This window comes from Crinia signifera, chromosome 12, assembly GCF_055691185.1.
Source record: "Crinia signifera chromosome 12, ASM5569118v1, whole genome shotgun sequence".
NCBI lineage: Eukaryota > Metazoa > Chordata > Amphibia > Anura > Myobatrachidae > Crinia > Crinia signifera.
This window is the reverse complement of record NC_139228.1, coordinates 77,707,392-77,721,488: the sequence shown is the minus strand read 5'-3', so window position 1 is coordinate 77,721,488 and position 14,097 is coordinate 77,707,392. Positions and strand designations below refer to the sequence as shown.

General features: G+C 46.0%; 1 protein-coding gene across 1 annotated transcript in view; it reads left to right on the top strand.

Moving 5' to 3' along the window:
• Window positions 1-1,049: 1,049 nt before the first annotated feature.
• Window positions 1,050-14,097, top strand: part of LOC146049556 (astacin-like metalloendopeptidase) — a 59,444-nt gene continuing 46,396 nt past the window's right edge. The window contains exons 1-7 of the mRNA XM_083166082.1: window positions 1,050-1,092; window positions 1,293-1,334; window positions 6,054-6,188; window positions 6,282-6,399; window positions 7,091-7,269; window positions 7,461-7,542; window positions 12,718-12,845. Of these exons, the coding sequence (XP_083022208.1) occupies window positions 1,050-1,092; window positions 1,293-1,334; window positions 6,054-6,188; window positions 6,282-6,399; window positions 7,091-7,269; window positions 7,461-7,542; window positions 12,718-12,845 (727 nt within the window). The remainder of the gene's footprint in view (window positions 1,093-1,292; window positions 1,335-6,053; window positions 6,189-6,281; window positions 6,400-7,090; window positions 7,270-7,460; window positions 7,543-12,717; window positions 12,846-14,097) is intronic.

Sequence of the window (14,097 nt, the reverse complement as noted above, 5' to 3'; positions counted from 1 at the left end):
AATCTGGGTCCAGGAGCTGCCGAAGAGTTCAAGGGATATCGTGATTGGATGCTGGTCTGACTAATGTATGGCCAGTTTAAGACCAACACTCCGACCGACAATCTAGAGCAGGGGTGGCCAACCGGTCAGAGGTAAAGAGCCGAAAAATATCGGTAGTCAAGCCAAAGAGCCGACATCATGCGCGCGCCGAAGGCGCATGCGCCAAAAAAAGGGGCGTAGTCTATTTTGACCCCTTGGGTGGGTGTGATACAAATATGCCTCCAATAGTGCAGTGCCATATATACATATGCCCCCAATAGTGCCAGATACACATATGCCCCCCACACGGTGCCAGAAAGCTGGTATTCCCCCACAGTGCCAAAAAGCTGCTTTGCCCCCACAGTGCAAATTTCCCAGCAGCAGCACTCACTGTTGTTGCTGCTGCCGGGCGGGGAGAGGACAGTCTGGCGTCCCCCTGCAGTTCTGTGATGTCACCGAGGGGAGGAGAGCACAGCACACCGCGCGTCTCCTTCCCCCTCACTTCCCTGTGACTGGGCCATCCACCAATCAAAGCTTGCTGGCCGGCTCCTGATTGGCTGCTGGCCCGCGAGCTCTAATTAACAGATGGCCCAGTCACAAGGATGCACAGTAAGGGGTAGGAGAGATACGCGATGTGCACTCTCCTCCCCTCAGAAGGAGAAGGGATTCAAGTAACCGGCAGCAGGGGGGACTGGGACGGACGGTGGGCAGCAGTGGGAGCAGGAACCACACTTTACAAGGGGGAGAGCCGCATGAGGCTCAAGAGCCACAGGTTGGCCACCACTGATCTAGAGCTATTGTGGGTTCCGAATGCCAGGCACACCTTTTGGTGCCTATAGATCCCTCAATCATTGCACAGCCATATAACTTACAGTGTACTTCTATTTATTTACAATAGTAATTTCACGTGCAATTTAATTATATGGATATACAAAGATTGAACAATGTATCTGTCTGTCAAAAGGTCCATTTTTAATATACAGGAACAATTGTATGTATGATGGAAATGTCAATGTATATCAGACACTAACATGTCCGTATTTATGGTCCACATTCCCAGAAAGGAAACGACAGGTAATAGCAGTATGTCTAACTGTACATGGGCTCAAAAAGGTCATGGTAATAAAAACTTTACGGGGTCATATGAAAGTTCAGACACAAACATCAAGAAACCTACACATGATTTCTAAAGTATCCTGAACAATAACAAACTGTACTGATAATTGATATATACCTGTAATCACATTACTGTATGTGTGTGCTTGTATTTACAGAAAGCCCCTATGTCTTCAGCAACATTATTAAAGCCAACAAAGGTACTGTATAAACATATTGCAGCTATAAATGCTAAAGCATAATATAAAGCGGTCATTGGGTCGACTCAGCGAAGGTCGACAGGGCTTAGGACACCTGAAATAGGTCAACCTGGGTAAGGTGACAGGGTCGGAAGGTCGACACCAGCATTAAGTTGACAATGGGAAGATCGACATTCAAAAGGTCACCAGCTGTACAAGTGTACCCCATCCCCTTGCATGGCTTGCTACAGTCGCCATGCTTCGGGCACTATTATATTTTCCCACCACGCGGTAGTAGATGGTATGGTATGAAATACCGCCTGTCGGCACATGTCGGCTCAAAAAAAGCAGTGAGAAACTTATGTCAACCTTTTGACTGTCAATCTACCTATTGCTTGTGTCCACCTTCTAACCTTGCCAACCTTAGCCATGTCGACCTATTACTGATGTCGACCTAAGCCCTGTAGCCCATCAGTGGTCGACCTAATGTATGTCTACCTGTATCGGATGGACCTAGTGACCATTTCCCATGTAAAGGAGCCGTGGTCACAGCTGGGAATCTGGAGACATTTTTGTCATTTCAGCATTTACATTGCAGGAAATATTTCACAGTTAATTTCCAATATTTTTCTTATATCCGAATAATTGCAACTGAGACTAAGGGGGTTATTCTGTTTGATACGGTGAAACGTATGTACGGTCCGTCACACCGTGTGTTTTCTGTATGCTCACGGTGAGTGTAAGTCTGCCCACAGAAGAGCCGCACACGGACGGTCACAGACACCGACAATGGGGAGTGGCGTTCACTTGAGCGTACGCCACCGTATACGGACAGATCTCCCTCTTAGCCACCTATACCTGGCGTACATCAGAGCGTACGCCACCGTGTACGGACAGATCTCCCTCTTAGCCACCTATACCTGGCGTACATCAGAGCATACACCAAAGCGCACGGACGGATCTCCCTCTTAGCCACCGATACCTGGCGTACATCAGAGCATACGCCACAGTGCACGGACGGATCTCCCTCTTAGCCACCGATACCTGGCGTACATCAGAGCATACGCCACAGTGCACGGACAGATCTCCCTCTTAGCCACCGATACCTGGCGCACATCAGAGCATACGCCACAGTGCACGGACAGATCTCCCTCTTAGCCACCGATACCTGGCGTACATCAGAGCATACGCCACAGTGCACGGACAGATCTCCCTCTTAGCCACCGATACCTGGCGTACATCAGAGCATACGCCACAGTGCACGGACAGATCTCCCTCTTAGCCACCGATACCTGGCGTACATCAGAGCGTACGCCACAGTGCACGGACAGATCTCCCTCTTAGCCACCGATACCTGGCGTACATCAGAGCATACGCCACAGTGCACGGACAGATCTCCCTCTTAGCCACCGATACCTGGCGTACATCAGAGCATACGCCACAGTGCACGGACAGATCTCCCTCTTAGCCACCGATACCTGGCGTACATCAGAGCGTATGCCACAGTGCACGGACAGATCTCCCTCTTAGCCACCGATACCTGGCATACATCAGAGCATACGCCACAGTGCACGGACAGATCTCCCTCTTAGCCACCGATACCTGGCGTACATCAGAGCGTATGCCACAGTGCACGGACGGATCTCCCTCTTAGCCACCGATACCTGGCGTACATCAGAGCATACGCCACAGTGCACGGACAGATCTCCCTCTTAGCCACCGATACCTGGCGTACATCAGAGCGTACGCCACAGTGCATGGACGGATCTCCCTCTTAGCCACCGATACCTGGCGTACATCAGAGCGTACGCCACAGTGCACGGACAGATCTCCCTCTTAGCCACTGATACCTGGCGTACATCAGAGCGTATGCCACAGTGCACGGACAGATCTCCCTCTTAGCCACCGATACCTGGCGTACATCAGAGCGTACGCCACAGTGCACGGACAGATCTCCCTCTTAGCCACCGATACCTGGCGTACATCAGAGCGTACGCCACAGTGCACGGACGGATCTCCCTCTTAGCCACCGATACCTGGCGTACATCAGAGCGTATGCCACAGTGCACGGACAGATCTCCCTCTTAGCCACCGATACCTGGCGTACATCAGAGCATACGCCACAGTGCACGGACAGATCTCCCTCTTAGCCACCGATACCTGGCGTACATCAGAGCGTATGCCACAGTGCACGGACAGATCTCCCTCTTAGCCACCGATACCTGGCGTACATCAGAGCGTATGCCACAGTGCACGGACAGATCTCCCTCTTAGCCACTGATACCTGGCGTACATCAGAGCATACGCCACAGTGCACGGACGGATCTCCCTCTTAGCCACCGATACCTGGCGTACATCAGAGCGTACGCCACAGTGCACGGACGGATCTCCCTCTTAGCCACCGATACCTGGCGTACATCAGAGCGTATGCCACAGTGCACGGACGGATCTCCCTCTTAGCCACCTATACCTGGCGTACATCAGAGCATATGCCACAGTGCACGGACAGATCTCCCTCTTAGCCACCGATACCTGGCGTACATCAGAGCGTACACCACAGTGCACGGACAGATCTCCCTCTTAGCCACCGATACCTGGCGTACATCAGAGCGTACGCCACAGTGCACGGACAGATCTCCCTCTTAGCCACCGATACCTGGCGTACATCAGAGCGTACGCCACAGTGCACGGACAGATCTCCCTCTTAGCCACCGATACCTGGCGTACATCAGAGCATACGCCACAGTGCACGGACAGATCTCCCTCTTAGCCACCTATACCTGGCGTACATCAGAGCGTACGCCACAGTGCACGGACGGATCTCCCTCTTAGCCACCGATACCTGGCGTACATCAGAGCGTACGCCACAGTGCACGGACGGATCTCCCTCTTAGCCACCGATACCTGGCGTACATCAGAGCGTACGCCACAGTGCACGGACAGATCTCCCTCTTAGCCACCTATACCTGGCGTACATCAGAACATACGCCACAGTGCACGGATGGATCTCGTTCGTTTTCCCACCGACACCTTCCGTATATCTGAGCGTACGCCTTTGTTAGAGATATGTGATTGCAATAATGTGCTTGGTGGCATCTTACATACAGAGTGTGCAACATAAAGTTCATAGCAGATATGAAAGAGAATAATGTATGTTCTTGGGAAAAAATATACAGATTGTGTGCAAAATAGTGGCCATTGCAAGTAGAGTCCAAAAACATCATTGTTGCTCTGAGACGTGGTTTATGTGTCTTTTTCATAATAAAAAACTGACATGTTTGTGTTACAGTGAAAAAGTTGACACATGTCGACTCCTGTGAATTGAGTGTCCTGCTTTTTAAAGTATACCAAAACACTTTCTGAATGGGTGTAGATGGTTATAAAATAACTACCTTGACATATATAACCAGGTCTTAGAATGAATCTTACCTAAAATGAAACCAACCTTTACATGTAGAGAAGTGTAGAAAGATAAGCTTCCAATGTGTTTGAGGGCTGTGTGTGGCTTGCAGGTAGTGAAATAATGGTTTTCACTTAATAGCCTGCAGCATTGCTTATTACATTCAGGTGTAGTAATCAGCGTTAATTAGCAGACCCAGGCGTCCGCTCTCATGCGGTATCTCTAGGGCTAGTCTGGAGCTATCTTTGGCGTCCGCCTGTTTTTGGGCCAAAATGCACGGTGCGTTCGCCGATCAAGGCGGTTGTGGCACCGTGCATTTTGTGTGCACACCCCCGTGTACGCCCAGTTTTCCTCATTATTCCAGCCGCTCCCATAAAAACGCCCACATGCCGCCCACAATGACCGTGCTCTTGCGGACAGGTTTTATCGCACGGAGATACCCGTCCGTGAGCGGTGCGAGGTCGCCGCACATGCGCTTTGCGAAAGATACGCATGCGCAGATGAAAAAAAAAAGCCTGATCCGCCCATATATGGTCCCACCGTACCAAACAGAATAACCCCCTAAAGGTCCATACACACTGGGGGATTCTGCCCAGCACGTCGTAGGGACAGCGACGATGGGGAAAATCTCTCAATGAATACACACAGCGATTTTATTGCCCTTCTGAGCGATTTTCCCAGGAGTGGACGACTAGCCATTGCAGGAGACTAGGGAAAGCCATCCACCCTGTCTATCATCTGCTGGTAATTCCAGCAGATGAGTGTCAGTGGCCGGGGAGGATGCGGGAGCGTGTATCACCGCTCACCGCCGGGCCGTACACGCTATTGAGATGAAAGCAGCTGAAACCACAAAACTGAGCTGTAGCTCAAAGTCGCCCATTGTGTGTGTGGGCCTTTACTGTGGCATGAAAATCTCACTAGGAACTTGGTAAAACAGTGGATAAGATCCATAGCAATCACGCAGCTTAGGAGAACCATCAAGTACATTCTTTACAATGACAGTTAGTAGCTGATTAGTTGCTATGGACAACTTCTCCAGTGTTCCACTTCTCCACTCTCGCTGCTTGGTACATCAACCCCTAAAACATTCCACGGTACTTATGTATTATCTGGGCTCCCATGTTAAATGCACCCCATTTTTTCATACCCCTACTATCCAACTACGCATGGAGTTGATTTTATATAGTGTGGCGAGCGCAGCGAGCCACCGTGCCCGAAGCGTGGCGAGCGCAGTGAGCCCCGCGAGGGGACGCGGTCTCATAAGAAAAACGGGAGCCCAGATATTACATAAGTACCCATTCCACTAACCTATGAATGTTTCCCTCTTATGATTAATGCAGAGAGTACGTTGCCGATAATGGGAGGTGACATCCTAATTAATATTGGACGCAGCGCCATCGCCTGTTCAACATGCCCGTGGCCCAAATCTGCAGATGGGACTGTCCCTGTGCCGTACACCTTACCCTCTGTGTATAGTGAGTTTCTTCTTCCATATGTTTTATGATATTACTCCATGACCTTCATACGTCAGTGTAGTGTAATGACTGGGTTATTTTACTTGTCCACAGGTCCGAGTGATATCAGTTTGTTCAACAATTCCATACATGAGTTTAGTACATTGACGTGTGTGAGGTTTATACCTTGGACAACAGAGAAGGATTTCCTCAACATTGTCTCATCAAACGGGTAAAATCTTCTAATCCATGGGGGTGATTCAAACCTGCCTGCTTCTCTGCTACTGTACTTTGCAGAACCCTGCAATCAGTTATCTGTCACCCGCCATAGTGAAATCCCACCCTGAAGAAATATCGCACATCGCAAAATACATTCGCAAGTCACTCACCATCAAATTGTATCTCCACTGTGTGCAGACTGTGCGTCGGCCAGGACATACTCGGCTGGTGCAATAGAATCAGGCTGATCGGGGGCCATAGCTGACATCACACGCCCTCCCTGAAAATACCTGGGCACACCTGCACCTTTCCTGACACGCCCACAAAAGGCCTGGTTACCCTCTCTAAACACCGGCCTTCTGTCAATCAACTTGCGTATGGCAACGATGAAAAAAATAATGCTGGATTTTTTCCGCAGTTGGCCTTGCTTAGTGTTATATACGCAAGCACAGTCAATCGATAATCGGCCTGGCAGCGAATTTACAGCCTAGCGCTCAGATCTATATAACCCTGTACGTCCTAATAGACGACTTGCTAATTCTACAACCCTCCCTATAGAAATATTCGGATAACAGTTTATATTAAGTAGTTCTATATTATTGTTCTTCACATTTTTTATTATTATTTTTGAACTTTTTTTCTTGTATTATTTTGCCATAACAAGTGCGCTGTGAATACTGACGTAACGTTATCTCTGCTTCCAGATGTGCATCATACGTAGGACGAATAGGGGGCGGTCAGATGGTTGCCATAGATACCAATGGCTGCATGTCCAGAGGAATCATACAACATGAGCTAGATCATGCCCTGGGATATTACCATGAACATACAAGGATTGACCGTGATAAATATGTCACCATCAATTACCAGTATATCTCACCAGGTACAAATGCAAAACAATAACACAAATATGGGGCCTAATTCAGCCTCAAAAGGGGCCTAATTCAGCCCTGTTCTAAAGGCAAGTTTCGCACTTCCTGAGCCATTCGCTCCAAAGGGGGCTGAATTAAGCCCCTGTTTTGTTACTTAGAGAAAGCATTGTGTTTACACTCAATCGATCTCTTCCTCTTGTAGAACATGTGATGAATTTTGCCATCCAGAACACAGATGACCATGGTCTGCCGTACGACTACAGCTCAGTGATGCATTACAACCAGTAAGTTGTGGCCTTTTTCCATGTAGTGCTATTTAATGACAGGCGAATGTGCTGGAGTCAGAGTTGGGCTGGCACACGGGGCACACGGGAAATCCCCTTTGGGGGTCCGACTCCCTCTTATAGAGATCAGGTTTCAGACTGCGCACTGCATTTTATTTACAGTATGTTCTCTGATACTGCACAGCACTATGTTGTATTTTCGAAAGTGTGTTGCTTTTATTCTGATACATTATATAATGCATAGACTAGCATTATGGGGTGCCGGAGGCGGTCCTGACTGTCGGAACCCTATACCCCACCCGCAGTATGAAAAATATATATTTATCAAGGGGCCCAGACCATGTACTCTCTATTGGTTATCTAAACCTCTGTGGTTAGGTGACCACAGGGCTGGTGCTAGGGTGTGCGATGCCCTCCTGCAAACTTTACATTTTTCCCTCTCATACTTTGCAAAGGGACAGCGCACACTGAAAAAAAGATGTTTGGGCTCACAAGGAAGGGGCATGGCCACAGAATAATACTCCCACTCCAAATGACTCCACACAGTAGCACAATCCTATTCACCTCCAGTGCTGTAACTAGCCGCTATGGTGTTGTGTGCCAGAAAGGGAAGTGGTGACTGACCCATCACTGCAGTCAAAACAGGGAGAGTGCGCGCCAAAGGGGTGTGGCCACATAACCGTACCAATAACACTGTAATGCCCATTACACATTGGACCTTATTCTGGTTGACTCGAAAGGCTGCATATTTCACATAAGCAAAGAAGGAAGAAAAGGGTGTCTGTTGCGTGGTGCACCTATATGGTCTCTCATTAATAAAATGTAACCTTTATTAGTATGGTTAAACACTAGAGAAATATAGCAACACACAGGACAACATTAAGTGAAATATCGGGAAAGGATAGGGTGCGTTTAAAATACGGTGGCTCACTGACTACGCACTGTCCTATGAGTAAGGTAAATATAATAAACAGGTTTCTCCTATTGACTCCAATGTATTCAATTATTTGGCAAGTAAGTGTTCTCGTGTCTTTGGGGTATATTCTAGTTCATTCTTTCTGACAAAATCCTTCTTAGATGGACAAAACCATGTGCACTGCAGGGGGGCAGATGTAACATGTGCAGAGAGAATTAGATTTGGGTGAGTTATTTTGTTACTGTGCAGGGAAAATACTGACTGCATGATTTTACACTTCAATATAGATCTCACTTTGAAGAAAAACCCCACCCAAATCTAATTCTCTCTGCACAAGTTACATCTGCCCCACCCGCAGTGCACATGGTTTTGTCCATCTAAGAAGGATTTTGTCAGAAAGAATGGACTAGAATAACCCCCTTTGTTGGGTATCGCCTCGTTTATCGGGGTGTAACAGATAGCTGGAAATTCCTTCATATGCCACAGTTAGTCTCTTGTGAGAGGTAACAATTTAAATAAACTGTGTCCTATGTTAGAATGTGTAGAGATGTTGCAGTTTCGTATTATGTTATAATGCAACGATGTATCTTTGCAGAGAACTCACTGATTCACACGTTTTCTATACAGATATAAATTCAATTGAAACAGATGATAAAGTAATAATTACTTAAATTCTAACAGTCGACATAATGTCGTTTAGTGTTACAGTTTAAAACCAGAGCTTATCACCATACATTTGAAATTGGTGCAATTAATTGCAAAAAAAAAAGGTTCTTTAATCTCTTTCTCAAGGTGCGTCCTAGGATTTTGTGTGCTATACTTAGACACACAGCCCTTAGATACAATTGAGTCTGTGTACAGAAATATAGAATTAGAGAGCGCACGTGACACTAAAACTTTCAATACAATTAATACTTTATTAATATACTTAATAATAATAATATTCATAAAAATAAATCACAATAGTAAAATAATCAATCAATGCTAATAATACTAAAAAGCATACAAAACTTTGGGAAGAAAACTAATTGCAATATAACTTCTGTTGCGACCATCTTTTACAACAGTCGCCGCCACATGTAGCAAGCCAAGAAGCTGCGTATACAGTATAAACATAGTAATCTACAGTATGTGGACTATGATCCACTGTACACTGACATTCTAAGGCCTGCAGTCTCATTCCCTAATATTTTGTCTCTAGGATTTAAACACTAAAATCGACATTATGTCAACTGTTAGAATTTAAGTAATTATTACTCTATCATCTGTTTCAATTGAATTTATATCTGTATAGAAAACGTGTGAATCAGTGAGTTCTCTGCAAAGATACATCGTTGCATTATACCATATGCCCTTATTCAGATCTGATCGCAGTACAAATTTGTTTGGAAAATGGGCAAAACCATGTGCACTGCAGTTGGGGCAGATGTAACCTGTGCAGAGAGAGTTAGATTTGGGTGGGGTGTGTTGAAACTGAAATCTAAATTGCAGTGTAAAAATAAAGCAGCCAGTATTTACCCTGCACAGAAACAAAATAACTCACACAAATCTAACTCTTTCTGCACATGTTACATCTGCCCCACCTGCAGTGCACATGGTTTTGCCCATTTTCCAAACAAATTTGTACTGCGATCAGATCTGAATAAAGGCCATAATACGAAATTGTTTTAATCTATCATAAGGACAATGGTACAATAATAAAAGTACAATATAACTTGTGAAAAACCCATGTCGACCTTATGACCAGTCGACCTTCCTCATGTCGACCTTTATGCAAATTCGACCTTAAGTCATGTCGACCTTGGCCCATGTCGACCTTAAATCAGGTCGACCTTCCTGCCGGTCGACCTAATGACTGTAGACCTAAGTTCATTCTGACAGATGTACCGATTCCGCTTCTCTCCTACTGAACAGTCAATGAATTAACTGGAATGGCGGGTATCCATATACCTGGCTGGCAGTCTCATGTTTCCATTCCCGTTGTGAGGAAGGGATGGGAATTGAAACATCAGGCTGCAAGTTAATTAACTATTCAGTAGAAGAGAAGCACCAGAAACAAGTGAGACTTTATTCCAACTATCCCAAGTCCACATTCAAACTCCCATAGGGGGTGCCTATTTTTATCACATTTTTATATTTAGTTTTTTATACCATGCAAGTTATATTGTGCTTTTATTATTGTACCATTGTGCTTATGATAGATTAAATCTTTTATGTAATACCCAATTGGTGAAATTGCAAATTATTCTTTTTTCTAAATTTAAGCGCTCCACCACCATCTTGTTTCTCTCTTTTTCCAATTTCCATAGGGGTCTGAGCACCCCCAGGTGCGAGCAGCTAAGCAGTAACAACCCACATCTTTTTTTTGTGCATAATACGAAATTGCAACATCTCTACACATTCTAACATAGGACACAGTTCATTTAAATTGTTACCTCTCACAAGAGACAAACTGTGGCATATGAAGGAATTCCCAGCTATCTGTTACACCACGGTAAACGAGACGATACCCAACAAATTCACAACGATACAATTTACTTGCCAAATAATTGAATACATTGGTGTCAATGGGAGAAACTTGTTTATTAAATTTCCCTTACTCATAGGACAGGGCGTAGTCAGTGAGCCACCGTATTTTAAACGCACCCTATCCTTTCCCGATATTTCACTTTATGTTGTCCTGTGTGTTGTTATATTTTGCTAGTGTTTAACCATACTAATAAAGGTTACATTTTATTAGTGAGAGACCATATAGGTGCACCACGCAACGGAAACCCTTTTCTTTCTTCTTTGCTTAGGAGTATCCAATTTTGTGTCTAGTGGTGGCAACACCTCCCACCAGTGGAAATTGCTATATAGTATTTATTCAATACTACCGAGGGGGGGTCCAGATTTTTCCTCCAATATGATGAGGGTCCTGTGCAAGTAGCAACCTTCCAGTTTCTGCATATTTCACAGCCTTGCGAGTCCACCAGATGCCACCCACCGCCTGCACGGCGACCGCCCCCCCCCCCCCCCCCTTGTGCTTCCCCCCTCACAGCTGTGAATGGATGATTTGCATAATCATCCATTTGCAGGGGGGAGAAATTATTCATTGATCGTGTGACCATGGAATGATTTCCCCAGAGACTCCTCTGTGGTGTCTCAGATCTGCTGGTGCCCTGTGCGGGAAGCAGGTGGGCAGCTGACATCTGCTGATGTCAGCTATCCATCCCCCACACTTGTGTCACTGGGCCATTACTGTGGGAATGCCCAGCATTTTCTTGGGTACGCCCATAAAATGCTGGGCATTACCTTGTGCTGTGCCACCAGCGCTGCCCCCCGCCCACACTTCTAGGTGCGAGCGTGATCGCAAACATGCAGTTCACCGTGAACGCTTGCATCAAGCATATGCCATGTGCAGATGCTAAAAATGAAACTAGAATAGTAATAGTAATGCCTATTACACATTATGCCACACACCATAGTACCCCTTACACAATATGCTGCACACCATAATGTCCATATGACATTATGCCTCACATTATGATGTGTGTAATGCCCCAAATACTCCTGCTTATACACATGCCACCAGTAGTGCCCCTTACACAATGCCCCAGTAGTGCCTCTTACACATAATGCCAACCGTAGTGCCCCTTACACAATGCTGACAGAAGTGGCACAGCATAAACTCCCACACCAGTTGCCGACAGTGGTAGTGCTTATTAATGCCCACACCAGTTGCCGACAGTAGTAGCGCTTCTTATACGTAACACCCACACCAGTTGCCAACAGTGGTAGCGCTGCACAATGCCCACACCAGTTGCTGACCATATTACTCTCTCTCACACACTTTAATTACTTAAAAACATGTCTGCCAGGTCATCTCTCCATCTTCCTTCCATCAGCCCCACTCTATGTAGCCCCGCCCCCTCCAGACAGGCCCTGCCGAAGTGCAGTCACACTAGGTTGGGAGCCAGGACGGAGCTTCTTGATGCCAACTATGCTGCTTGTGACAGGCGCAGCGACAGTCAGCAGGGGATGTAGAGCAGAGAAAGCGCCTATACTGCCCGGTGCCTCCCTGCTTTGCATCCTCTGCTGAGCGGCTAGTGCCGGCCCTAGCTGACCATGCCCCCTCGAGAGACCATCCATACCACTAAACATGGGCCCTTCATGCCCCAATCCAAAACTAATCTAGACTGCACATTGATGTTCACTGTATAATGTCTGTTTCGGGATTGTGTACCACTGCATATTGCCATGTCTTTTGTCTGTGACAGGTATTCCTTCTCTAACACCTCTAACAAACCCACTATTGTGCCAAAGCCTGACCCAACTGTTCCCATTGGACAAAGGTTTGGACTGAGTGTCTTGGATGTTGCTAAAATTAACAACCTTTATCAGTGCAGTAAGTATTCATAGTCATTGAGAGGTTGATTTGGAGTTAGAATCAAATCATGAGGCAAATTAGGAATATGAAACAAAACACGGTTCGATTTACATAATCCTGCAAACTTCTAATTGGCGCATACTTTACATATATACATGTAAAAGAGAAAAGGAAAATTATTCCGTATTGAGGCGTTATTGCAGTATTAATAAATGTACAAATATTATATATAAATGATACCTGTGCCTATAAATTCTGTAAAACAATCATTTGTGTTGCTTTTATTCAGTTAAGTTATTATATGCTTAATGTATAAGGGCGGGATGTATTAATATACATCGCCACCCTTCGCCTTCGCCCGAAGCATTGCGAGCGATGCGAGGGTCCGATTCTCATTGCCAACTGTGTCCATGTCGACTGTGTCGACATTCGGATAAAAAAAACAGTGAAAAACCCATGTCGACCTTATGACCAGTCGACCTTCCTCATGTCGACCTTTATGCAAAGTCGACCTTAAGTCATGTCGACATTGGCCCATGTCGACCTTAAGTCAGGTCGACCTTCCTGCCAGTCGACCTAGTGGGGTCGACCTAATGACTGTAGACCTAAGTTCATTCTGACAGATGTCCCGATTCCGGTGATAGAATCCTATAGGCTTCTATAGGGTATCGCCACCCTCTACCCTGCCAAGCGAAAATGGGGCGGACGGGTAATGGTAAATAGGAAAATGCGGTAAAACCCCTGTTTTACCGCATTTTCCTTTTAGTACATCCCGCCTTAAATCAGTTATCGTTGCTAACCCAAGGTGTACACTATAAAATAATCTGCCGGATCTGGCTGGTTGAAATATGAGTATCTGCTAATGCATTCTCGGATGAACTGATAAATCTATAGGCGTGTTCCCAGCTGAAATGATGACCAACCATTTGCTCCTGAACACTGGAAGGTGGGCGGAACCTGTTCAGACAAAATGATGAAATGACGGATTAACAGCTTCTAGCACATCCTATAAAACCTAATAATCTCTCCACCTTCACTCGCAATGGGTTCCTACTGTACATATCTCCCACAATCCTTTAGGCACATGAATTGCCGTCACTGCATAAAAAAATGTAAGGGCAAAATTTACTAAGATGGGAGTTGTAGTTCACACGGGATGATGCTATGGGCAACCAATCAGATTCTACCTATAATCTATCTGAATGGTTGCCCATAGCAACATCCCACCTGAAACAGAACTTCTACCTTAGTAACAATGTCCCCTGAATGT